This window comes from Orbicella franksi, chromosome 15 (genome assembly GCF_964199315.1).
Source record: "Orbicella franksi chromosome 15, jaOrbFran1.1, whole genome shotgun sequence".
NCBI lineage: Eukaryota > Metazoa > Cnidaria > Anthozoa > Scleractinia > Merulinidae > Orbicella > Orbicella franksi.
In genome coordinates this window covers 11,791,201-11,818,700 of record NC_138159.1, presented here as the reverse complement: position 1 = coordinate 11,818,700, position 27,500 = coordinate 11,791,201, and the positions used below count along the sequence as shown (strand labels likewise).

At 36.5% G+C, this 27,500-nt stretch overlaps 1 protein-coding gene across 4 annotated transcripts in view; it reads right to left on the bottom strand.

Moving 5' to 3' along the window:
• Positions 1-26,033, bottom strand: part of LOC145470765 (uncharacterized) — a 36,743-nt gene extending 10,710 nt beyond the window's left edge. Inside the window, exons 1-17 of one of the 4 annotated variants that reach the window (XM_081454598.1) lie at positions 25,708-26,033; positions 22,953-23,010; positions 20,417-20,520; positions 19,487-19,558; positions 17,815-17,931; positions 17,082-17,169; positions 14,950-15,032; positions 14,113-14,240; positions 12,196-12,327; positions 11,909-11,983; positions 11,661-11,779; positions 10,785-10,929; positions 8,528-8,635; positions 6,067-6,102; positions 2,658-2,809; positions 1,928-2,072; positions 1,124-1,231 (exon numbers count right to left, since the gene is read on the bottom strand). In XM_081454598.1, the coding sequence (XP_081310724.1) occupies positions 1,124-1,231; positions 1,928-2,072; positions 2,658-2,809; positions 6,067-6,102; positions 8,528-8,635; positions 10,785-10,929; positions 11,661-11,779; positions 11,909-11,983; positions 12,196-12,327; positions 14,113-14,240; positions 14,950-15,032; positions 17,082-17,169; positions 17,815-17,931; positions 19,487-19,558; positions 20,417-20,520; positions 22,953-23,010; positions 25,708-25,740 (1,703 nt within the window). In that variant the 5' untranslated portion in view covers positions 25,741-26,033. The other 3 variants (XM_081454597.1, XM_081454600.1, XM_081454599.1) reach the window with 3 other exon arrangements.
• Between the last annotated feature and the right edge of the window lie 1,467 nt (positions 26,034-27,500).

The following is a 27,500-nucleotide window of genomic DNA, read 5'->3' as shown; positions in this document are numbered from 1 at the left end:
AAATTTTCTCGGAAAAGTTTGGTCACGTGACTCCAGCTGCAAAGGGCCTATTGTACAAGCAGATCCTCAAACCATACAAGATAGTGGTCCATAAATGTGACTTTGATGTCAGTTGCTATAATTATTTAGTTAAGTTTATTTTTGGAATCAAGAGTTTCTCCCACAATCACTGCACTCATGGACCTGACCAGTGGCGGATCCAGACCTTGAGCTAAGGTGGGGGGCGGTTTTCTTTTGCTTGCCCTTCCGGCTTTTCTTCCTTCCGTGATTTTTTCTTTTTTTCCCAAAATAAGGGGGAGCGGGCCCCCCCTGGCCCTTCCCCAGATCCGCCACTGCTGACTTAAGGTGAACCCTCAAAAATAAAAGTAATTAAAGGATTTTCTTGAAACTTTCTCTGAATGTTCCCTACCAAGCACTGTTTCGAAAACTGGGATATAAAAAAGATAGGTCGCCATTCCCGCAAACGAGCTGATGGGAGCCAATCTGGAAGCTGATGATGGGCCAATCTTACCCCATTTAAGCATAATCACGTGCATTATTACATCAGTTCACAGAACATTTTGCGGGCTTTTTAAAGAAATCTTAATAAAAAAAACTTGACAGGTAAAAAGTCTCAAGTATATCGACAATGTAATAATTTATGGACCATTCAGGCAATTTTAAACGACATCGACTCAAAACGTTCCTTAGGTGCACGCAATATCTTATTTACCTTTTGAACTTTTTAATTGTTTAACTTAAAGAGGATAATTTGTACACCAAAATTATGTAATAAAAATACAGGTCACCATGCTCATTTAAGAGAAAACAAACATTCATTCTGTTGTCGAGCTTAGCTTGAAGGAGATCTCTTAATGTTCTGTATCTAATGACGCAAAAATCGTGCACAATTCTGAGGAAGCACCTTAACAGAGTAGACCTCAGCCACGCAAAAAAAGCTTTAAAAAGACAAATCAATTCATCGGCTGTTGCCTAACTTCGTTTTAACCAGCAATGAATGCAATAACCGTGACAAATCAATTAATCGACTGTTGCCTACTTCGTTTTAACCAGCAAGGAATGCAATAACCGTAAGTTGATGTTGTTGGATGAAGTATCAATAATTTCGTCCCCAAATACATACGAGTTTGGATCCAGTTCTAGGGCTTGTTGCGGATCAGTGGGTCCCATCATAGCTCTCCAACCACTGACAGCATCCTCTTTTGTCAGCACCATGAACAGTGTAGGACCACTGTAAGGACATGTAATAAAACAGTTGCGTTAATAACGTTAATTGTATTTACTGCATTGCTAGTTTTCTGATTGTTTTCACATTACTTGACCTGCATTAAGTCAGAACCAACAACCAGGTCTATAGTCTCTCTAGCTTTCCAGCGTTTGAACAGAGTGTTATCTTTCAAATCTTTGAACCTCTGACCGAGGTACACTTTGAAATGAGCATCAGGTAATTTTGCTCAAAATGAATACACAGTTATCAGTTTCATTGAACGCTTTGCAATAAAGTTTTGCATTTATTCTCAGTCTACCAAAGTGGAAACTACGTGTACTTCCTTTCCTGAATCATGTTTTTCATTTGGTCAGTTTTGATGAATGGTACAAGTAACAAATATTTCTGAGCCAAGTTCTTCACCTATAGAAACGTAAGGACTGGGCTTTTAACAAACAACTTTTGCTTTGTCTGAAATTATTTCTAACTCTGTGATGGAGGAACTGAAACAAATTTAGTTGAAAATCTCCCTAAGGAGACACCCAAGATTCAATAATTCTATAGAATGACGAAGACCACTATTTCCCAGCTCTGAAGATACGCTGTAAATTCTGTTAATAAGCCCCCTCCCATTTGAAAATAGTCCCCACCGAATAGTAAGCGACCCCTTCATACTAACAATCAGGAGACGAAAGACGAAAGTACTTCACATGTACACACCTAGCCATATGATCTGTGAGACCCTCAAAGAAGTCTTTTCCTTCATGTTCTTGGTAAAACTGGGATGCTAAGTCCTTTGTCAGAGTTACTTCTTTCTCAAACTGAATCTTGAAACCTGCTTCTTTGATGCGCTGTATCACTTCCTCTGTGTTAGTGAGACGAAAACCAACAAATAACAAATAAAACAAGTTTTCTTGCCATTAATTGCTTCATGTACAGGGGAAGTTACACCTTGCCCAAAGCTGATGTTCTGGCATATATTTATTTTATGTATGTATAGTAGAATAAGGCAACTGCTTGGAAAAATGTAGGCTTTGAAGGTACTGTGAAGTAAACTAGCCTCACATGCTTGCATTATAGGATTGAGCATTCGACCGTGGCATTCACATTTAGCATTTTAAAAATCTCAAGAAATACAGTCCAAACATGACCTTCCTGATTTCCTCTGTTTGGAGGGAAGATCAGTTCGAAAAGGTAAGCAAATATAAGAACCAGACGTGTGCAGATAATGCAAGAACACTGAATCAGAAACCAATGTATTGTGGTTAATTACTGATAAAAGAGGGTCTGAATGGGGTTAACTGACTAGCGACAAAGAGCGAAAAATATTACTGACTACCGACAAAACAGGGGGAAAAATGACCGACTAGCGACAGAAAAATTAACTGAGTATTTGCAGACAACCGACATGCGGACCCCCCCATTCAGACCCTCATAAAACAACACAAACCTCTTTTATCAGGTTCAATGTCAGGCTTAAGAACTGCTACAGTGGACTGAACAGGGAAGAACTGCTGGATTTCTTTCTCTGCCGTCTCTGAAGAGTCAGAGCCATGTAAAGGATTGATAGGACTGTCTTCCACTTGGAACTGATGCCTCAGGCTGCAGAATATCATAACAAATGAATAAAATGATTACTTTAACAACTGAGTGTTTGTGTTGCAACTCTATTGACAAGGTAATTGTTTGTTTAAATACGAAATAACTCAACCATGCATTAATGTATATCAAGCTTAATTTCTTTGCCAGTAATAAGTGGATACACCTGATCTGAACACATGTAGATTTGTTGCTGGAAACAAAGCAACAAGGATAGATGCTATCAGTGAGAGAATTTCCTTGGCAAATGAAGTGCTTAGATCCTACTACTTTACAGGTATTCACCTCTTACATGGTTCAAGTAAGCATCTGCATAATATTGCATTAAAACACCTCTAATTAACCTCAGTTACATCAGCTTGAGCATTGTACCTCTAGTGCTATTAGGGCCCCGAAGGCAAATCAACCTCCCATTACTCTATTATAATAAATGAAATCCCAGCTTTGATTTTACAGCTTGCAAAGTAATAGGGTTCAGCCACTAGCTGGTGTTCTTCTTGGTAGACCGAAGTTCAACTCCACAGTCACGCTTGTAAACAGCTAACTGGTCTTCCTCATGCCAGTCATAGTTTTCATTATTTTACAATATTTCTTGCAGAATTTGCAAATAAAGTTAAATTGCAACATGGTCAGAATGCTGCGGCTAGACTTGTACTGAACTTAAGAAAGTACTCGCATATTACTCCCGCGCTTTATGAACTTCATTGGTTACCAGCACAACATCGTGTTCATTTTAAGATCTTAATTTTAACATTTAAAGCTATTCATGGATTGGTGCCCAAGTACATGTATATCATAGAATAAATTAACATTATGCCTAGATCTATATAGACCAAATCAAAGTTTATTGTTAGACCCTCCTGAAGGGAAAATGCTTGTCACTTTAGGTGATAGATCTTTCTCTGTTGCTGCTCCATATTTATGGAATAGTTTACGGCTGAATTACGTGATATTCAGTCATTAGCTATTTTTAAATGTAAGCTGAGAACTTATTTATTTCGTGTAGCTTTTAAAGCGTATCCTGCTTGATATTCACTCTTATTAGTGTTCCTAATTAAGTTCATCATCATCATTATAAATGTTCATTTTATTAATATACATGTAATTAGTTTTACAAATTTGAATTTTATTGTAGTATTTTAAGTTGTAAAGCGCTGTTGATCAGTGAATGTAAATAGCGCTCTAGAAGTTATTAAATTATTATTATTATTACTATTACTGTTACTATTACTATTGTTATTGTTATTATCATCGTCGTCGTCGTCATCATCATTATTATAGGAATCTAACTCAGGTCCACTAGATTGGAACGTGGGTGCTAACCATAGTAACATGTAAGAAACCTTGCTTCAAGGGGTAGAGATACAAAGTACTTCAGCCTTATCTCAAATTGGCTAGCAAATTATGCAAACTAGCTAACAAATACCCGAAATATAGTCTCTTAAACTGCAAACTTCTCGGAACCCCACGTTTAGTGTGGCTAGTACACATGGAACAGAAGAGTGCTATTTGTCCTTTTTTCCAGTTAAATTCGCTGTACAATTGTAGCGCAAATCAATTTTTTGTTGATTCAAATGACCTCAAAATCAAACTGTACACATGGGATTGTGTTGTGATGATTAAATCTACTATAAATAAACATATAAAGCTTTTCACAAGAGCTGTTGTGCGACTTTGCGATATGATAGCTCATCAGCCTATTCAAGAGTCAAAGTGTATCAGCTTGAACAAACCCCAAAATTTTTCCCTATGGGCAAAATTTTATTGCTCAGATTGCATTTCAGTTTGTGAAGTTCTATCTAGTTCTCCTCGCTCCCGCTATGTGGGATTCGTCTTCCAATGCGACTTATGTGAGTTTGTCCTCAAGACTGAGCAGAATTTTCTCACCATAGATTCCACGCCCGCGGTTGAAACTTATAACCGCAGTGTTCTTTGTTAGAGACTTTTTCGACAAATGCTACGGTGGCATGAAGGAAACTGCTCGCTTTGATTTCCGAAATTTAATTTCAGGAGGTCAACCCTCCAGTAGTAGTACCATCGATACTAAGTAGAGAGGATTGCCTCTTGTCAATCTTTACTAAACTTCAAACTTCGGAGCGAAAATTTACAATATAGCAGCTTCCAGCGACTTCACCTCTGTCATCAAAAACGTTCCCAATGCGGATTACAAAAAGCCAACATTTGGTCTTATCTAGAGTTAACTGTTAATTTAAGATTAGAATTATAATAGAAATGTTAAATGAACTATACCCAGAAAGCAAACAAAACAAGTTTCCATTTAGTGCAACAATCGCAGCTAGACCTAGTAATGTAAAACGATACACGTGCCTGCAGTATTGACTAATACACTGATTTCAAGAGCGTTATCTTCTGGTCAGCAGAATTACTCCAAAAATTTGACAGATGATGGAAGGGCGTCATTTGTATATCATTTGCATAATCTGTTCCACCACTAAAACCCTTAAGATTGCTTATGCAATCTCTGGGTTAAAAAGGATGACCACAACTTGTCAACCAGTGATTGGGAATTTTTTCTGATACCATTAGTGTAGGGTCATATGACATAGAGTGTTAGTATTGTTTGATCTAGTAACTATATATGGTTTGATCGATCTAAGAATAAATGATGGAACAATTTCACAGGAAACTAACAGTCAGCCACTTTAAGTAGACGTTAGATTAGATAAGATAAGATTTGTCATTTTCATTAGCCTTTAGATTAGATTCTGTTAGATTAGATTATATTAGATTAATTTCTATGAAGACCAAATATGCGCTGGTTTTCATTTGAGTGTCATAAAACCGAACCCAAGGTAGTCAAGCTGGTAAATCACAAGGGACCCAGACAATTGATTGTACCAATCAAAACTCCAAGCAAATTCATGTAGCTGATGGAATGCGTGGAAAAACATGAGTGAGTAAGTCATGATTGGTTTTGGTTTTACTTCTGATTGGATGACATAGCGAAGCAAGATGTCATGTGAATCGCTTAGAATGATAATGTAAAAGCAAAGCAAATGGTAATTACTTTTAACAATCAGGTGCTTAACAGCTCGCTATAATGCTCATATGCTCGCTATAATGCTCACAGGTACTTGGTGATAAGGGTCATAAGATGGCATACTGACAAAAATATCAATTGGCATTCAATTGGATTACATTTTCCAGCATGCGGATCAGTATGCGCTTTTTAAAAGAAGATGTAACAAATGCAAATTGACATGATTGATATAATTTTTCAATTATTTCTTGAAGAATACCTTACTCCTGAAGAGACAATGTCCCCTTCCATGGTACTAAATATAAATTGAGCAACAACTAATCAGAACAAAATCTAAATCTTTCAGCCATAGACCAAAATAGTGGTCTTGACATGGAAACATGGAAAGATCATAATGGCCTAGATGTGTTTCCAAGCATTAATTATATGTAAAATTAAGAATCCAATACAAGTATAATGCTTGAAGAGGAAGGAAATACTGGTCCCACCAGTTATAAAAATAACTTGTTAATGTGCACTTTCAACACAAATTCTATGACACATTGTCATTTAATATACCGGTAATATGTATTGTGACAAGGAGCAGCACAACACTAATCTAGGGAGAAGAGAAGATCTCTGTTGTGAGTATCAATAGATAGCTGAGTATCATGCTTTGTACAGACATATCGTAAAATTTAAGTAATTCGTATGCCCTGGGTTTTAAAAGAGTCTTAAAAAGTTCATGAGTTTAAACAGTTCAGTTATCAAATGATCACCACTCAGTTGTTTATATTTTCACACATCAAAGGCCTCTATCAGCCAACTCATGAATGAAACAGGTTAATGTAATACGGCCTTAATTTACATCAAATGGTCACAAGACCAACTTTCTGGGAACATATAGAAGTAAGTTCCTACTTTGGAGACTTAAGATTATGGAAATGAAGGCCTAAACTCTGTCAAGGGGGTATTTTATGGCTATTTGAAATTAGCAGAATTTGCATGAGGAGATTACGGCAGTTATCAATCACATGCGACCTTCAGTGCAAAGCGTCTAGGCAAAATTAAACCTAAGTTTTGGTAGACATCAATCATCTCCGCCTCCTTGCTGACTGTACACAAAATTTACAACAAAAAAAACCTCGCAGCGGTCCACTTGTAAAAATTATCATTTTATTTTCAGTATGCACAGCTAGCTCACCAAATACACTGGCATTAAATATTCCTTGAAATTTACAACTGAAGACAGGCATGAATGACCCCAAGAGCAAGCAAATCTACACACAAACAAATTATTTCTGCACGTATTTGTACTGGGACTACGAACTGAAGACTTAAACGTCTCATAAAACTTATAATTTTGTAAGGTAATAAGTTATGAGTTTTATAAGTTTAACTATTGTTCAGTCCGTAGTCCCACGAAAAATACGTGCAGAAATAATTTTTTTTATTTGCTTGATATCGGGGTCATTCATGCATGCGAATGGCCGTTGAACAACCCAACAAACGTCTTCATTTACAATTATTATAGATTTCAAGGAATATTTAATGCCAATGTATTTAGCGAGCTAGCTGTACATAGCGAAAGTAAAATGATAATTTTTACGAGTGGACCGCTGCAAGGTCTCAGACTTTTTTCTTCAGGTAATAGTTTGCAGACAGTCAGCAAGGAGGTGGAGATGATTGACATCCATCAAAACTTACGTTTTGTCAAGACGTTTTTGCACTGAAGGTCGCGTGTGACTGATAACCACTGTAAGCCATCCCAGCCTATCCAGTCATGCTGTAGTTATATTTATTTTCTCCAAATATCCTTCAATTAAATTTTTCAAATTGTCATCAAATATCTTGCTTGCAGTGTTATACTGGCCTTAAATTGTCTCTTATGGCTAATTTTCCCATGCTTTCACTATTTCTTAGCACCAGTGTCTTTTTGAATTGATGAATTCCCAAAAAATTATTTGGATGACAAGGTTTCCTAACTTCCATACAAATCCATCTAATTTCCCAAGTGTTCAATCTGTCTATACTAATCTGAAATTAACCTGAAATTTGGTTTTCAGACTAATTAAAACATACTCTTTCTATTTCACATTACTTCAGCTCCACATTTTAAGATTATAAAAGGGAATTAGTTTCCAAATTAAATTAGAAATTGAGAAATTGAGAGTCTGGTTGCAAATTGTCAAGATACATTGTATAGATAGCCAGAAATAGGCCTCTGGGGTATTAAATTTCAAGGTTGTCCAGATTCACTCACTTTTAGCTTTTTTCAATCACTCTTCTTTTCCAACCGTAGCCAGAACATTAAATCTCGTTCATTGCATTATCTGAGTGATCACGTTGCATAAGTTATATAGCACATCACATGTGTTCATGTATGTGTTCTTTGATGAAATGATGTGATGAGGAGAGAAATAAGACATAATTCTGTGCAAGGTTTCAGTGGTGAAAAAATTGTAAGCGAGGGAAAGTATTTCACTTTGTTGTAATTTTATTTCTTGATCTTTTTCACCAGGTCCTAATGTTGATCAAACCAGTCCTGGTTCATGCAATGTGATCCAGTCTGATTCTTCTACCTACATATTAATAATTTCTTTGCTATAAAATTTAATCACACCTCACAATGGGAAAATGGACAAAAAGAAGAGTTGTTATTCAATTCATGTTAAGTGTAGTGAAAAGATTTATCACTGTCACAATATATACAGAACATGTATGTATAGCTATCACTGTACCTGTCTGGAGCTTCTTCAGCTGCTTCTGATATCTCCTTTGGTCCTAACATTTCTCTCCAACCTTCAACAGCATCCTCCCTAGCCAGGCATAATGCCATCATTGGACCACTGCATCAAAACAAAGTAAATGTATCGACAAGCAGGAACAGCCTTCTTAACTACAGCAACCTAAGACATCTACCACCTCCCTTTATAATCATCCAGCGCTCCAAGCTGCGACCATTTTGGTCGCCATGGCGAGTGAAAAAAAGATTTGGCAATTAAAATTTTGACGAAAGTCGCCAATTGGCGACCAAAAGATTATAAAAGAAACTTACTTGGAAAATTAATTGATGTTTGGTCGAATTATCAGAAGTAAAAACGATGGTATCACCGGTCTTTCTCCTTCTCGCCGTTCTGCTACTCGATACAAATGCGTAAACCCAAAATGAGCATAAACTGGGAAGAAGCCAAACTATACCTCCTGTACCCTGCTGAGGAGCAGAACTTACATCCACCCTGACAGAAGCTGACAGAGACAGTTCTCTGTTGAGACGCTTCAGTGACCACAGATGATTTGCCGCCCTGGTCAACCTGTTGGCGGCGAAGTCCATTCCTTGTTTCGACTCTCTCAGCAAGATTGAATGCTACAGGATTTTCAATGTGTTTATAACAAAAATAACTTTATTTGAGAGCGTTTCTGTCTTCTTTTGTGTATTTCATATAAGTTTTGGGGCACGGTCTTATGGAAAAAAGTGCGGATGTCTAATTTTCCCATAGGATAGAAAAATTCAGTGCTGACTGGAAATACAGTTGCCACGCATCAATGATTACGTGAATGTTGTTTTTAGCCTCTTGAATGAAAGAGATAAAATGAGGCAATCTTAAAAGGTTTTTTCCTTCAACAGTGATCGCTAAAAAGAAAATGGTAAAATTGAGCTGTCTTTTTAATTTTCGCGAAATATGGGATATAAATGGGATAAACCGAGAAAGTTGGTTTCTTTGATCACCGTTGCTGGTCAACGCCGACCTCAGTCACTCATTGGGATGAAAAGTGTCACGCAAAAACAAAACTTGGTAAATCCATACAGGGTTATTGTAGTTTACAATGGTTGTCTCTTGTATAAAGCCAGAAGATGGATGAAGATGTAGACATGGGATTGTGGATGTAGGTTGCATTAGTCTTAAATGAATGACTACTTAACGATACTTAGTGTGATCAAGTCAAAATGATTTAAGGTAAATTTCATTTCACATAGTGCAGCATTTTGATACAAGCGGTCTGACTAATTATATGTTACGGAAATATAAAGGAATGTATGGAAATAGGATTGATCAAGTCAAGTCCAAATAAGCGTAAATCTACCTCAGTTGTTTACTTGGTTGTCTCTGCAGCTCAAAATGGCCAATTTGATCGATTTGAAAGGTTTTGCATACCATTGGGATTTGTTACCCAGTCTCAGCAGCTTTGTAATAAATCATTTCTGCTACCAGACATCCGAGTCTCTTCCTTCTCTTTGTCTTGCCCGTTATTACAATCTTTTAATTGGCAAGCGAGTAAACAATTCGGCAAAGGTCGAAAGTGTTGCAAATGGGCCACTCAGAGTAGTGGATGTTTATGTAACATACACGAAGTGTCCACCCCTGGATATTACGTTTTTTTTTTTTTTGGTGACCAAAATTTTTCTTATGGCGACCATTTTACAACTGAAGGTCACCAAAAGGCGACTTTTTGAAAAAGTGAGCTTGGAGAGCTGTCATCAATATGCAAATCATCAGAAGCCTCTAGTAAAGTACATGAATGTGCAAAAAACATTGTTTGAACCAAAACTTAATATGCAACCTACTTTCGTAGCCATGAAATTTATTAAGGTTATATTGCGACAAAATTTATACACTTCACTTTTGTTTCTAAAAGTGGCAATCGACTGTTAATAGAAAAAGGTTAAATTGTGGCTTATAATAAGTTAGATGTCCCTTATATATTGACTTCAAGCTCAGGTCTAATTCTTTTTGTGGCAGAATGTCATGGTATATGTTCTAAAATGTTCAGTGTTCCATTTTTGCTTGGTTCATTCAATGTGACTAAAGAGACAGTCTTGGACTGTAAATTAATGTTCAGAATGAACTGTGCAGATTTCATTTTGCTCTGTCAGATTTTTGGAAATAAGTTTCTTCAACTATTATGCATCCAGAGTAAAGAAACAATACATTTGCAATATTATTGCAATACATGCAATATTATTGCTTCTGTCCAAGAAATACAGCTTCAACAAACCTGGTCATATTTTCAACTAAAGTTTCAAAGAAATCAGAGCCTTTATGTTCTGCATAAAAAGCTTCTGCTTGCTCCCTTGAAAGTGTTATTTCCTTTGACATGGCAATGGTAAACCCTGACTCCTCAATCTTTGCCAGAATAGACTCTGAAATGTAAGAATTCATATTATATATCAACAAATTGACAAACTTTACATTTGCAATTCACCCATGTCTAATCCATCATCTGTCAGACACTAGATACATGTAAATAATAGACAAATAAAATAAATAAATAAATAAATAATAGTGAGCACTAATGACATCTCAATAACTGCAGGTAACCTCATGGAGCATAACTTAGGTTGTGTGGTAATTTTCAGAAAACATCCATACCCACTCAAGAGTGATTGGAAATTGGATGGGGATCTCATAGGCAAAAAACTCTTAATACAGTATATAGATTTAGCCAAGCCAAGCCTAAATGCGCAACCTTGATGAGCTCTAAACCTGAGTCTATGATGTGGTCACGTGATACTGGTCAGCGGATACCTTGTTTTGACAGCTGCCACTTAACCATAACATGGATGTCCAGTATCAAAGATGTACCTATGGTAATGGTGCTACTCTCTTATCTTTAGGGGTATGGGGCTTGGTATACAGACATACAGACAAATGTATGTACATACGTACAGACATGACAACCCCACTTTTTTAGATCTATGGGTTACCAAATTTTCTAAGGTACAGAGCTCTGCTTACGCACCATCGGCGTGAAGGAGCTCCACTGTAAATGAACGCATGAATCTAAAGTGAAATTTCCAGAAGGGTTGTGGAGATCAAACCAAAAACCCTCTGAGAGGGGAATGTGGATATTTTCTGGACTGACCCACTGTACCTCTACGTGTACGTAGTGCATCTGGTCTGATGAGGGCAAGAGTCCTTTGTAAACGCTTCTTTTTTCTTTTCTGGATTACAGTAGGAGCCACAAAGTCAGGATAAAAGAAGGCAAGCTCCCTAAAATACATATCAAAGATAAACAATCTCGTCTTCAACCACAGTTGGAAGATGGCAAAAGATTTACGGAAAAATGACATAATTCCTTGAAATCATATATATGTTGTAATTACTTTACATGCAGTTTACCTTGCTGCACTTTCAGCAGAATCACAACCATGGACTGCATTCATCACAGTGTCTGTGCCATAAAGAGCTCTCAGGCTAGTGTGACAACAAGAACTGAACATCAGTACAAATTCCTAGAAACACATGTCATGTAGTTCAATTGAAAGAGTGTTATGAGGAGACACCATAAAGTAAGTTCCATGTATAGTTTTATTAATGTGTGCACTGTTGACTGGAAGCTTTGGAATCTATGCATGTATGCACGGTGACACATAGACTTAGCTGAACAGATTCGTTGAACACTTAACCTAGTTGGAGCCTCTTCCTTGGCAATGTTGACATCTTTTGGTCCAATAAGATCACGGAAGTAATCAATGGTACCATCACCAACATCAGGGGAGTCTGCAGCTTTGCTCAACAACAAAGTCATACAGGGACCACTAGAAGAAAAAGCATACATGTAGATGTCTTGAGAGGTCCTTTCTCAAGGCCAAGGAAATATTTTCAATTGTTTTTTGCATTCAATGTATCTTTTTAATTTTTTTTTTTTATTTTATTCCTCCAATTCCTAGCTTAAATACATAGATATGTAAATATAACGAAAAGAAAGTAAATAGTAACTGATAGTGCTTTAATTGTAAGGAAGGAAAAAAAATGCAAAAAACAGAAATTACATCACTTAAATTAAATTACATTGTATATTGGAAGGAGAGGAGAGGGGCACATCTAGATAAACCAATTGCATGCCCCTTAAACTTATGTATAACTTGAGATTATTAATAAAAAGAAAAAGAAAAAGAAGAGGAAAAATGACAAAATAGCTCAGAAAGTTATAAAGAGATAATGTTTTCATTAGTATTGAGCAAGGTACCAGCGTAAAAGTGCTTTTCTAAACATTTTTTGCGTCTCTAATGGATTGCACAATATTATTCCAAAAGAAACTTCCAATAAAGCTGGGGCAAAATCTCCTAAGATTAGTTCGAAATGAAGGTATTGCAACTAGGTTGGATGATGCACTACAGGTACTGTAATTATGTAGTTCAGATACTAATGAAACAGGTAAATTAGGAAACTTATCATGGTGGAAACAATCATAAAAAAGCATACACATGTTCAGTTTAACAATATCAGGAAATTTCAGAAAGCCTAAGGATGAGTAGTGTGGAGTTATTGATTCCATTAAAGGAACATCATCTATAACACGGACAGCTTTGTTTTGTAATTTTACGATTTGAGACAATGGAGCATTACAATTATTTCCCCAAAGTGTACAAGCACAGGTAAGGTAAGGATAAATAAGAGAATAATACACACTAATAAGTGTTGCTTTTGATACATAATGTTTCAACTTAGCCATTATATTTATACTTTTACTAATTTTGCCACATATGTAGTCAATATGGTCATGCCAAGTAAGGTGACAATCAATATACACACCAAGATATTTTACACAAAAGGACTTCTCTAAATGAACGTTTGCTACAATTAGTCGTGGATAAAGATTGTAACTTTCCATTTGACGGGGCATATAAAATAAGAAACTTAGTTTTTGTCAAATTTAGGGTCAATTTATTACCGCACAACCATTCATAGACAGCAGGCAAATGATTGTTGATTTCACACAATAGACTGTCAAGATCATGTCTGGAAGCTGTTAAAGATGTATCATCTGCATATAATCTCGTAGAAAAAAAGGTGGAAGACTTTGGAAGGTCATTAATGAAAATAATAAACAGCAAAGGTCCTAGTATCAATCCTTGAGGCACTCCAGTGGAGATAAAACATGTGTCAGAAGTGAAGCAACACCACTTGCATGTACCTGCTGTTTCCTGTTACTTAAGTAAGATTGAAACCAGTTATATTCACTTTGCTGTAATCCATAATACTTAAGCTTATTTATTTAGCTTCACAGTGTAAAATTTCCCCAATTGTATGCCACCTGATCATTTCTTTTAATCTCCTGCAAATTACATGATTCAAGACATTCTGTTAATTTGTTTTTTTCTTTGCTTTTTTGTTCGTTTTTTGGCTTTGTTTTAATTTTTTTTTTTTTTTTTTTTTTGCATTGTACTAGGCTAGCAAAGTGATGTTCCAGATCTTTCTAGCAACATATTCGTTCTTCAAAAACAGTCATTTTTGTATGCTCAATTTCACAGCTGGAAAGCAAAAATATTTCTGTGACAGGTGTAGTTAAGTCCCAAAGAAGAGATTTAATTTTACAATACCTGGACATAAATTCCACCAGTTGATCAAAGTGTTCAGATCCTTCATGTTGTTTGTAAAACTCTGCAGCTTCTTCTTTGGACAAGACCTTTTCCTCTTTCTTAAGAACCTCCATACCAGATTCTTCAACCTGTAAATATGTTTAACATCCCTTAGTTCAGCTGTCAAACTCACAAACTGCACCCACACCACACTAGACAAATATTAGTATAATTATGAATTTACATCCAGTGAAAGTGGGGTGCCAGAATTGCACAAAATCAATTCAGTGCTTTGAAGAACAAGGCAAGAGAGTCAATATGTTCTAATTGTTATTCTGACAGTGAGAGGCCAGTTAGCACAGAAACATTTTTTCAAAATCCGTCTGAATCTTATCAAAGATAATTGCAGACTCTTAGCTGTGAGCAATGTTCAGAACTACATTTTTTGGTCAACCTTCTGTCCAGCGACATACAGTCAAGATTCCTAACACTAACTTGTAATGGCTAACAGTGGTTTGCCCTGGCTACATGTATATAGATATATTGTACTCTACAGGTATAAAATTTATTTATTTATTTACTCTGTATAAAATTTGTTTAAAACCAAAATTGCTTGATTTTTATTTCCCACTTTTTCATAATTTATTCATTTATTATCTGGCATAAGAAATTTATAAACCAAACTGGTTTGTTAAATTTTACACCAAAGATATTAATTTAAAGCACAACATGTGTTTTGTGATAATGGCTGTCTTCTCAAATACCTTCAACAAATTAAGCAAAAGGAAACTACGAAACTTATATAATTAAATACTATTAACATGAGACTTCTGTGACATCCTGAAAACTGGAGATTACCTTCTGAATGATCTCATCAACAAGCCCAGCTTTAACAGCATCAGGTTTAATAATGGCCAAAGTAACTTGCCTGGGAAGTTCCACTGCAAAAAAATACAATAAACATTAAAAGTGGGTAATAGAGAATAAACGTTACTTAATACAATTAAAGAATCATACTAACTCAAATTAACAATAATCTCATTTACCTGCTCCTATGCTGAAATGCAATCTGAAGAGAAACCCACATGTAGGGTAAAAAAAAGAGTCTGCATACAATTCAGGTCAGTGCTTACCTCTGGGTTTCAGTAGCACGAAGTGACCAGGAGTATTTCTACTCCCCCCTGGATGGCATACTAATCCATCGCAGGGATACCCCCCACCATTAAACTCGCCAGTACCCATCTATACACTTGGGTGAAGAGAGGCACTGTGAAAGTATAGTGTTTTGCCCGAGATCAGCCAGGTCTTGATCCAGGACCGCTTGATCCAGTGTCAAGTACACTAATTATTAGCCCACCATGCCTCTTACACCAAAATGTCCTTGTTATTAATTCACAGGAATGGACACTTGACATGAAACATTTAAGTTATCCTTGACTTGGTGATCCTCTTCCCAGCACTGTTTTACTTGGCATTACAGTCAACTCTCATTTTAGCGGACACGCTCAGGGAGGTCGTTTAGTGTCCATGATAGCAAGAGTCCATAATAGCGGGGTGTGAGATTAAAAGTGCCCTTAACATGGAATAAATAACATAGACAATCTCTATGATTAGCAAGGACTACTGAGCAGACAAAAAAAGAATTAATGTGAAAATAAACATTCCAGAAGTCTTCTGAAGTGTATTTTGACAAAAGATGAACAGCAGACTATAATTTTACGTAATTATGTTATATGAGAAGTACATGGTGTGTGCTTTATCGAAAGACAAAAGAATGAAATTGTCATTTTGGTACCATGAAAGTGTACATAATTCCCTAATAGTGAGAGTCCGTAATAGCAGGAGTCATTTCCAGTCAAACCTCTATAGCTTTTGCCAGGGATCTGGATTTTGCCCATGATAGTGAGTGTCCATAATAGCTTGGTGTCCACAAGGCAAGAGTTGACTGTAGTACCCCTTGAACCAAAAACTATGCTCTAATAAGTCTGTAAGTCAGGACCTGAAGTAGTAACATCCGGCCTTTGTAATGCCTTAGTTTACAAATGAAGCATAAATTGTTTCTCTCATATCTCTCTGAATTATTTTTCACCATGACTACCTCAACAAGTTTCTACAGATATACTTCCTTTACAAAATTTCTTGAGGAGAAGCTCACACATTTCTCTATTTTAACTGCATTAATTAAGCTAACTGACTAACTACCTTCCTGTTCAGCTTTCTTCTCAACCTTCATGCTTCTAGTTCTAGTCATCCTCTCAGCTTAAAAATTTCACAAAAAAAGTTTCTTTAGGGTCACATCAATGATCAAATCTGGTCTCCTTAGTTAATAACCCTTTCTTATTTAATGTTAACTGATGGATTAATTTGATTGACCAATCAATGTATGTTTATGATCATACAGTGATTTTTTTGTATGACTGTGAATTTTTTGCATGCACATGAATAAACAAACTAGAATTGAGTATTGTGAAAAAGAAATGCAAATGAAATTAAACAAAATTTGCAAATTTTGTGGCTTTGCAACTAAAATAAAGGCAATTTTGTTTCAAACAAAAAAAATCATTAATAGAACTAGATTCTTTGAAAACCAAGAAAACTATAATTGTTTCTTCTGATGAGAAATTAGTTTTATGAAATTTTGTTTGGCTTCATAAAACTTTCCAACAGAAGTTCGCAGTACCTTGCAAAATTCCATTCTAAAATTCACTTCAGGTCTTTGAAAATTTTTTAGAAAGTTCATTTGAAAACAGTTTATTCCAGCCTGATAAAATTTCCCCTACATTATTTACATGTTTTGAGTGCCTGTTGTATAGACTGTAAGGGAAATAACACTATAAAAAAAAAGTTTGCTAGAGACTTGTAGATGGTTTATTTATTTATGCAAGAGACAAGGTCTGCTGTAAAGGCTGGTTTCCGTACGATCACTATGACCACAGCAATTGCTATGATAGCTCCGGAAATGTTCAGCAATTGAAGAATATACAGCTCACCTAATTCTTCCTCTTCTTCTTCAACCTCCTTTTCTTCATCTTTCTTCTCATCATATACAGGCTCTTTCAGGGCTTCTTGATCAACAAACTAGTAAGAACAAAAATCAACCACAATTACTGTACGTCAACCACTGTCCCGAGTATCAAACAAAATCAACCAATGCTTTCGATCCAGATGGCAAAAAAATGATGACAAGTGACAGCCATGTACTTGTGAATCATAAGAAAGATAACAAACATTTTGAGTAGTTGGTTTGAGGCAAACAAAAAAACATATTCCTCCATTCAAAAGTATCTTGACAGGCTATCATTAATTGCAAAAGCTAAAAACAACTACACAGGCTAATTAAGTTTGCAAGTTTAATTACATTATTAGACTTTATAACTTGCACAAAATACTCTCTCCTGTTCTGAAACATCTAGTTGTGTTTCTATGAAGTTATGTGATAGCTAAATAGAGACATAAGGAATCAAGCAACTTGGTTGAGAAACTTTTAAACATCAATATGAAAGTCTTCAATAGTGATAGACATTTATGTCTTAATCAGAGCATATATTTTGATATCAGATGGCTTAACTGTTTCCAAGAAATGTCCCTAAAACTCAATATTAATACTATACAGATTCAGAAGAATTAAGGCTTTACAGTTTGAATTATATAGCATTGTGCAGACCAATAGATAAAGGGCAACAGCAGCATTTTTTCCTATGGACCTTATTAATAACTACTTACTGGAACTCTTTCACCCTTTCCATCTAAGACTTTGTGTTCTTTCTCCAGTTCATTACGTATAGTCTTCACCAATAAAGGGCAATTGCATCCTCTCACAGCATTTACCAGAATCCCACCCTAATAACACACAAAAAAATGTAACTACTAGAGCTCTGGATCAATTCCTTGCCAAGGAAAAGTAGTTATTTGTGATGGCGGGCAATTATGTGTACCATAATGATTGGATTTAGCACCAGGGGTGCTTATGTCAGTTTGGGAGCTCAAAGGAGGACACTTACTAGGGACTGCAGGGTCCACTTTGATTGAAAGGATTGGGTTGGGCTTGAAAGGTATCAAGTAAAATCAAGAGGCAAATGTTGTAGAGATCACAAAGCAAAATACACCAGCAAAGTACATGTAGTTAAAACTAATAAATAATATAAAAGAATTTAGAGACAAATCAAAAATTCACCTAACCACTCCCCTTAGTGTTAAAGAACAGATCTATGATAACTCTACAGCATTGTACTTTACAAGGCAAATGACCTGGAAACTGATATAAGGCTTGAGGTTTTCATTGCGACTTTCATCTGCCTCTGTTCGTGCCTCATTCAAGTGTTCCAGGAGAAACATTTTTTTAATATCATGCCATCTCTCTCTCTCTCTTCATCATCTCTATATCATAATATCTCTCCAGACACTGATCACAGGGTCTGGAGTGGATACATGTACTCCTATCACCCTTGGTCATGCCATTCCAAAGATGTGATCACATTAAGAGGAGTTATCACAGTCACAAAATATCATTGTTGTGGATGAGTATAAGCCAGCCAATTGAACAAACCATGTCACAATATTCCAGGCAAAAATTTGAATTTGGATCTTTAGCCAAACTTTAAAAAAGTTAACTCAGAGTTGCACAACTTAAGTATGGAATACTGAAAGAAGTACATAAACCCTTGGCTAGTATTTTTCCAAAACAAAAAAATATTTAAGATGATTTTCTCTTAAAAGCTTCAAGCAATGAATTTAAGAAAGCGTGTTACAGACATCACAAATAGCCCCAAAATTAGTATTAGGTGCTGAAAAAGTTGGTAATTTCGAACAGCCCAGTGTATCAGTTATCTGCTTAAGAATAAGAAATAATAAAGAAATTGAAATAAATTATTTGGCATGCATGCTTTCAATGTCTCATGTGGAACTGCTCTATTGAGCTATTAAAGGACTTTAAACCCCTTGAAAAAAAGCTCACAGATGAGGGACTGACTGACTGTTCTTCATCAAGTTGACATTACATAATATTAATTGAGTTTACAGCTGTATGGTCAACACTGGTCGTAATGGAACTTGTCCTATGGTTCCAGAAAATATCCATATCTCCCTCCCTCCCCATGAAAAGTCATTGGAATTTTTTAGGCAGGTGTGGGGGGTGGGGCCAGGGTAAAAAAAAACAGAAATTTATGGAGGAATGGGGGGCTCATGTTTAGCCTTTTTTCAAGAGGGGACAAAAATTCCAAAGGGATGGAGGGTGAAAATAAAAAAAAAGAAACATACATACATACCTGTGAGGGGTATGGATCTTTTTTGGAACCAGACATTGATACTTCCAGTACTCCCATAAACACATGCCCACAATTAGGCAGTTGCTATTAAAGTAGTATACAGTGAAAGCTATAATTTATTTAATACTTACAGCATAGAACAGGAATGTTGGTTGACTTTTCATTCTATAAGCTTCCAAAGAATCAACAGAATCTGTTTCAGCCTTCAAAAAAGAGCAGCAACATTAGCTTGACAATGACATTGTCTGACATTATGACAGTATGTTCATTGCAAATGTAAATTACTTAATATATTAAATTCTACCATAATAGTCTTGATGTCTGCAATATAATTTATCCTATTGGCTAGAGCACCTTTCTGAAGAATGTTACACTCTTTAAACATATTGTTTACAATAATAGATGGTAGATCTGCGCACAAAGGTCAAGTAAGAGAATTTGAGTGTCCAAATCACCTTTTGAAAGCTACAAGTCACAGCTAATTTTGTTTTTCTCTTATTAAGTTTGTCCCTCAGTTTCTGGACCCAAAGTTTGAAAGAAACATCTCTGCGATTTGCCATATATATTCAATTTCAGTGGAAAATTACAGAACATTTTCAAAACAGGATAATTTTAAAAAATATGGAAAATATGAAAAATCCCTTTCAGAGAAAAAATATTTGGAAATAAAAAATTCACAGAGTGACACATTTTAGTTGTTTATTTGTCAAACTAGCTACTATCCAAATTTGAGGGCAAACAAACAAATTTCCTTTGACTTGTAGCTTTCAAAAGAGACTCAAAAGATAATTCGGATGATCACAGTTTAAGAGGTTGTGAAAAATTCGTCACTTCATTTTATTTCAACATTAATTTTTTTGGTCTGGTGTGATAGCCAGCTCTATAAGCTTTAATTTGATAGAGGGTTTAGGTATCTACGGTTTAAACCGGATATGCCATGCCATTCACTTGAACGTGAGACAACTCTGAAGGTGCTCTTTAGGAATACAATAACCTTGAAGTCAAATTTCCATTACTGCATACTGACTATGAAAGATAAAAAACACATGTTCAATACTTACAGTTGCAAACACAAGCAGGTCATCACCAAATTCATTCTTTAGCCTCTTGAAGGAACTGACAATCGCTTTACATGGTCCACACCATGCTGAGTAGGAATCTACCACTGTATAAATTAAAAGATGTCCTGACATTACTTCTGACAATCACGTATAATTCATAAATATTCTGCGTTCGCACTCATAAGCTTGCATATAGTATGAAGCAGCATGATTTTCTACTATTGAACCAGGGCTTGGTTGTTTTTAACATTAATAATGGTGATCAGGATTAATCGGATTTGTCAGATATATATTAGCAGGGCAGACCTGCTAAAATGCCAGGTGGTCAAACAGCACCAACTGGCAGCACAAGTGATTCATGTCATCACTGAAACAAGAATCCTTCATAGACAACCATTTGTCATCCTGAACAAAGAAAATAGCATTTGGTAAAGCATGCATCATAAGTTAAATAAGTAATCGTATTGTTTTGTAGAGTAAGTTATGCAAATTGTATTATTGTAAGTAGCACCTGTAATTGCACTGAATTGTAAGTAGTGTAAGTAGTGTGTAAGTAATTGAATTGTAAAAAAATGTTTTGTCAGTAATGTAATGGACTTTAGTAGTTGTATTACTTTTGTAAATAGTTTAAGTAGGCGTACCATTGTTTGTAAGTAGTGTGAATCACAATTAAAGAGTCAAAAAAAAAAAAGCATGCATGGGATGGTATAGAAAGAGAATTTTGAAATCACCAACTATTAAAGCTGTCAACAAGCAAAGTTCCATAATTATTTATGGTGAAAAAGAAATAGCTTGGTTAGAGAAGAGTTTATTGGACCCAGGAATAGAAGATATTTAGGTGAGACTGTGAATCAAGCAGAATGACCATTTTACCTGAACGTCACACACATGGTATGTTTCTAACGATGAAATTGCATGCAGAAGAAACCACAAGCCTAAGGCTCTGGGAAGAATAAAAGAGTTTGAATTTGGAAGTAATTATGATGAGAGAACTTTAAAACATAATATCCAAACAATTGAAAACAACCTAATTGAAGTCATTATCATGTGAGACTTGACACATTTATCGCTGAAGCAAGTCAGACAGAAGATCAAAATAGCACGGCAAATCTAGGACATGGGGAGTGTGGCCAGAACATCTCTAAATTGACTTCTCATGTACAGTATGACACCAGAACTGCAGACAGGAAGGAATGGATTCACTCAGGCACAGTGTCATGGCAAGCAGCATAGGGTGAATTAAATGGATTAGTAGGAGTCAACATGAAACGAAGAGAATGAATGGTGAACAAGAAGAAATACAATATATGTCATTAAGGCTTGAACCATGTTTCCCCCTGTATAGACATCTGAGAGCATTCATGCCCATGTTATACAGAATCCCAGAAGACAAAAGCCACGCAGGTAAACGTAGAGGTAAAAACAAAAGAAGTGTTAAGAGGACAACTGAATACATATGCTGAAATTTCGCCAGGTCAGACTATGAATTCTTCAGATTGGTAGTTGATAAAGCTAAGAGATGTTGGTAAAATTGGTAGTATGTACAGAACTAAGTGATGGCAAGACTGAATAATGTTGATATATGCAGATGGTGGGTGACAGTGCTGAAGATGTCAACATCAAGGATTAATATCAGTTTATGGCATTTTGTTCACAGGACAAGTGACAAGCCAAACTTACAAACTAACAACATCAGATACTGGTACTTATTCTCTAGCAAAACCTGGATATTGATATTAAGGAAGAATACAAGGGTCGGAGTGTTTTACCATGAAACATGTGGGAAACCCACAAGATTTGCTGTTATATCTGGAAACATACAATCGCCTCCACTAATTAGCAAGGAAATGTTGACAGCACTATAGGAAATCTAAAATTTTGACCAGACAGCAGCCTTGCAGAACCCTTAAGACCTGGGCATAGTTGAGGAAGGCCATGCCCACATTGTCAAACAAGAAGAAGGTGTACAAGAACTGAAAGATCTAATTGCCTAGTACAATCATGTGACTGTATTATTTCAGGGCATTAGAAAGATAGAAGACAAGAAAATTAGCAAAACAGTTAATGGCAAGTTCAATACAAGACCTTAACCAATGGGAACTCAGGCAGGAGCCTTACTCACTCCAATAACAATGGAGAAGTGGCTCAACTTACAGCAGACATTAAGACATTGTCCCAATTACAAATTGTGTTTTCCATTAGTGGTTAAGCCCAAACCAAAATTTTCTAGGACATCATCAGACCAGTTGGATCTTCATGAGATCAGAGCAAGTGTTTGAACAAAGATAGATTTCAGTCACAAGTTTCAAGACTGCATCATATAGAGGAAGTTACCTGTGTCAAGGACCTAGATCCATCACCACATTCAGCACCTCACGGGGTAATTTTGGATGTAAGAGACTGGTAGTAAGTGTAAAAGCATCCAAGACCAATTTGATGAGACAATGAACAGAATTAAACTGTATCCATAAGTATACCATTGAGTGCCACTGTAAACCTACCAAACCAAGTTTGAGATAAATGACCTAGTATTTACCTATCAGTCCTTCTTTTGACAAAAGCTCATCCCACTGTTCTTGTGTTTTAATTTCAACCTTCAAGAGAAAATACACACAATAACTGTAATTTATTTATTATCATTAAGGATGGCACCTACTGAATACAAAGGTTTTTGCAATCTTTGCATTAAGAGTTACTGGAATCCACAAAGAAAAATGGGGGTAGCCACGCTCTTTTTTGAGATAATTAGCATTTAATTTTAAAAAATGCTGATGTCAGCATTTTTCTGCAAAAGAAGGAAAAGATATTTCATAACAAATTATTGATCACAGTCCAAATTTAGTATGTTGCAGGGTATTCTGCAGGTTCCTTTTATGTTCAGAGAAAGTAGATCAATTGAACAATTGATGTAAAAGGTAGGTGGGCAAATGTATTTAGCTCCTTTTTGTTCAATAGCCTTACTCAAACAGTGTGTCATTTCTGCACTTAAATAGAATAATTATTCATAACACATTTACAAAAATCATCCTATCAAATACAGACATCAAGACTGGTAATTAAAACTTGCCGAAGAAAAATTTCGTACAGAACCTGCTCTAAATTTGACATTAAAGCACACCTAAACTGGTAAATAGTTCTACAGTTTAGCACAAAGAGCATGTGATTAAAACAGAGTTACACTGTGTGTGGCACAGCATTACCTTAAGCCCCGGGGAGGGTACTCTCTTATATATACTCTCTTATAAGTATGTGCATCCCCAAAGGGTATGGTTTTTCAGCCGTTTTGGTCATAAATAGGGTATCGATTTTAGCCATTTTGGTCTTAAATAGGGTACGGTTTTAGTGCGCTAGTCTTGAATTGGGTGTGTTCCTTAGAAAAATCTACTTTTTCATCATTATCAATAAGACCATCAACAAAAGCCCTTCATAACTTCTGTTTAGGGCAACTGTGCCAGCGGCAACGCTCATAAATAGGGTATCAAATTTTTTGCCAGGTCATAAATAGGGCAGCAAAAATCACAGATTTTGGTCATAAATAGGGTAAGGGTTTTGGGAAGCGGGCCGCACACCCCCATCCAACTTTTCTGGGAGTACCCCCCGGGTCTTAAGTAACCTAACTGAATAATGCTGTATGACGTTTGCACACTGCAGACTGCATTTAGGCCTAAATAGCACTCTGGTTACCTGAATATCTTTCTGGTTAGCCTGAATATCACTGAGGTTAGCCTGAACAGCGCTCAGATTAGACTGTTTACAGTAAGCTCACGGTAATGGAGGGGAAATATGATATTAGTTAAAAAGTCTGCAGGCTGCAAATGTCATATACCGACTATTAAAGTGGGACCTGTTTCAGTACACCTGCTTCTGAATATTTATAGCAAAACAAGAAATTCGTGTGTCAGTTTGTTTCGTCTGAATAACGAGACAACAGAAGAAAAGAAAAAGACCTTAATCCCGGACAAGATCACCGGGAGAGGTGAGGGAAAACCTACAACAAAAGATTCAGAATCGAAGATGAAAATTCTCACGCGACAGTGTATTCCCGTGAGAGCATTAGTCATTTGGTATTCAGATCACAATTTACGGTGCTGACTTGTGTTACACCGTTTGCATTACTAATGGATGAAATGTTACGCATCAGTTTGTTTCATATTACAACAATATCTGAACTCGTAACCTACAGCAATTACCGGGTGCCCAACAATATTAAGCTTAACTAGTCCATTAGACACACATTGCGTAGAAAACAATCCCAAATTCTCTTCACGAACAGCGAGCTAATATGAGTTCCAAATGCTACCATTCCACAATTCAAAAACACAATTCCATGCATTCGTGCATCTTATGAAATATAGTAAGTTCAAAGGGCGTCTTGCCTGTAAAGGTCTCTGCGCGTCGGGATTCTTTTTGATGTACGCCATATTGAATTCGACAATCACTTGGATACAAAATGGTCTCCAAGCTACTGTTTAATGTTATTCATATCTAACCACATATGGTTAATGTTTATCGAATTGTTTATTTTTGCACTGCGGGTAAATAGATCATCAATATTTTATACACCTACGTGTAAACCTAAAATGTAAATCGAGTGGAAAAGAGGGTCCCAATATTTACCGATCGGTATTTGAATGGTAAAGCTTTGTGGTTTCGTGCTCTTGGTAACTTCGGTTTGAACTTTTTGGGAAAAAATACAGAAATAAAAACTCTAGTTACCTTGACGAGAAAGGAATGGCGGTAAACGAGCATATTCCTGGACGCACTGTAGAAGTATATTTACTAAAGTTGCACGTTTAGTAAAGGAGATCAATACGCTGATTGTATTAGCATAATACAATAGTTAAAGATAAGCCCCATGCGTGAAGATTAAGCTTGACATAATTTCTTGCACAAAACTTGGTTCGCTATAAAAGCTATACTCAATAGTAGAAGAAGAAAATTGGCCATTTTTCCCAATTGTCCGTCAACGTCAGAGAATATCTATACTTGAGAGATCTTGAGAGATGTTTACATTTCACTTCGCATCTCATTGCTTCGGTCTTTTTCTGGGAAGTGGCTCAATATCGATAAAGAAAGCGGTAAGGTGGTGGACTTTTACCCCAGACTGTAAACTTGGTTGGCAACAATTCTAAACTTAACTTAAATCTCTAGCTAAGACTTTTGAAAACTCTATCGATCTCCCTGGAAAGTTAATAGCACAAATCTGATGAACTTTGCTAATTTCGTTCTAAGATGCACGGACGATTCAAATAAAATTAGCTTAAGACAAAAAAAACTAACACTGTACTAACCTGAAGCTCAATTTTTCCTTTAGACTTCGCCATTTCTTTCTACTTTACAGAAGTGTTGGTAGGAACAAAATTCGCTGATAAAATCTCCCGGTCCAGGACTAAGCGCGAGCTTGAGCCGCAACAGAAAATTCCGGTTGCCATGGAAACAGACGGGCCTAAATAGCACTTGATTAATGTGCTCCTTTTTGCCTAACTCTTTTAGCGTGATCACAACCGAGCAATTCTGTCACTCAAGGAAGGAAAATTTAGCTGTCATCTACAATCACGACCAACGAAAAACTTACGAACTGTATATTAGACTATATTACGTCAAGCAGATCAGAGCATCCTGGCCAATGTGATTTTTTTTTGACTGCATGAGTGTGTGTTTGTACGCTTATTTAAGTGTGTGTCCTATTTCGTCTTCTTGTACTCCATGGCCCAGCCAGTTAGCAGGACTAGCATATTTCCAAGTGACTGTGCTCTCTCTACCTGCCAATATTAAACCTGGAATCAATTTATATTTTCTTATATGTAAATCTAAAGGACAGAAATAAAGACTGTTGTTGTTATTGTGAACTATATATATGGGTTATTGACCAAGCGTGAGGTCAAGATGGCTGGATATTGGCCAAGTTCTTTTTTTGCGAGTTTATGGACCGAGACGGAGTCGAGGTCCATAAACTCGCAAAAAAAGAACGATCGAGGCCAATATCCAGCCATCTTGGCCGAACAAGCTTGGTCAATAAAGGATTTATTATATTGCTTTCGGGGAAATTTTTCTCGCGGGACACGGCGGGTAATCCCGAGCGGACAAGATAGTCCCATCATGCCCGCTCGGGTAGCCAATCACAGCGCAGGATTTGATTCATCTTGCCCGCTCGCGGAGCTAGCTATATAATAAATGTATATAGTGCTGCAATGACTCACATTGAACCTCGCCACTTTGAAGGTTTACCTGTTTACAGTCAGCTGTCACATGTGTATAAATCTTTGTAAGAATAATAAGCATTTGGTAGGATAAGCTTAGATATTGTCATGCAAGAAAGTATTGAAATGTCTAATCACTAGACTGGTGTATGATTTCTCAAATGTCGATGGAGTTAGCACAGGAGCACACAACGAGCCAATTTGTCCAATTTCAATGAGGACTATCACGACCGATGACTAGCCCGCAAATAGGCATTCTTAAAAATATTTTTGTAGTTGCTGTCAAATTAATCCTAGTTCTTTTTCCCGGGAGAATCATGTCTAAACTTCCACTTCCACCGATTAAATTTCCTGACAAGATCGCCCAAGTTTTGCATACACTTCGTCAATTGGGTTGTAGGGTTTGGTTTCACTTGTTACGGCTAGGTTACAACTGTTACCTGAGCTAACCCAAATTGAAACGGAAAGATCTAAATAGGACTACAGGGGAGAGGAATGGGGGAAAACGCTACCTTTTCTCCCCTTTCTAAAGTTTTGTAGGTAGGGTAGGTTTTTTTCAGAGAAGAAGGAAATTTAAGTTATGAAATCAACGAGAATTGTTCCGTCCTCCACTCATTTTTAGTAGAATTCTACTTGTAAACTTATGCAAAAGCTGCAATCTGACTGGCTGAGCTATCGCACACCATGAACCAGTATATTGAGTGGCTGGAGGTCATCTACGCTGAAAATGGCGACGTTCCGTTTTATCCAAGTTCTGGGTGAACATTGAGAAACATTACCAGGACGAGAAAATTCCCGAGAAGACTAAAGGATGGACACCTTGGAAAGGTCTTGCTATTCACTGTTTAGGGTGCTCGACAAAGAATGACGTTCGCCTTGGTTGT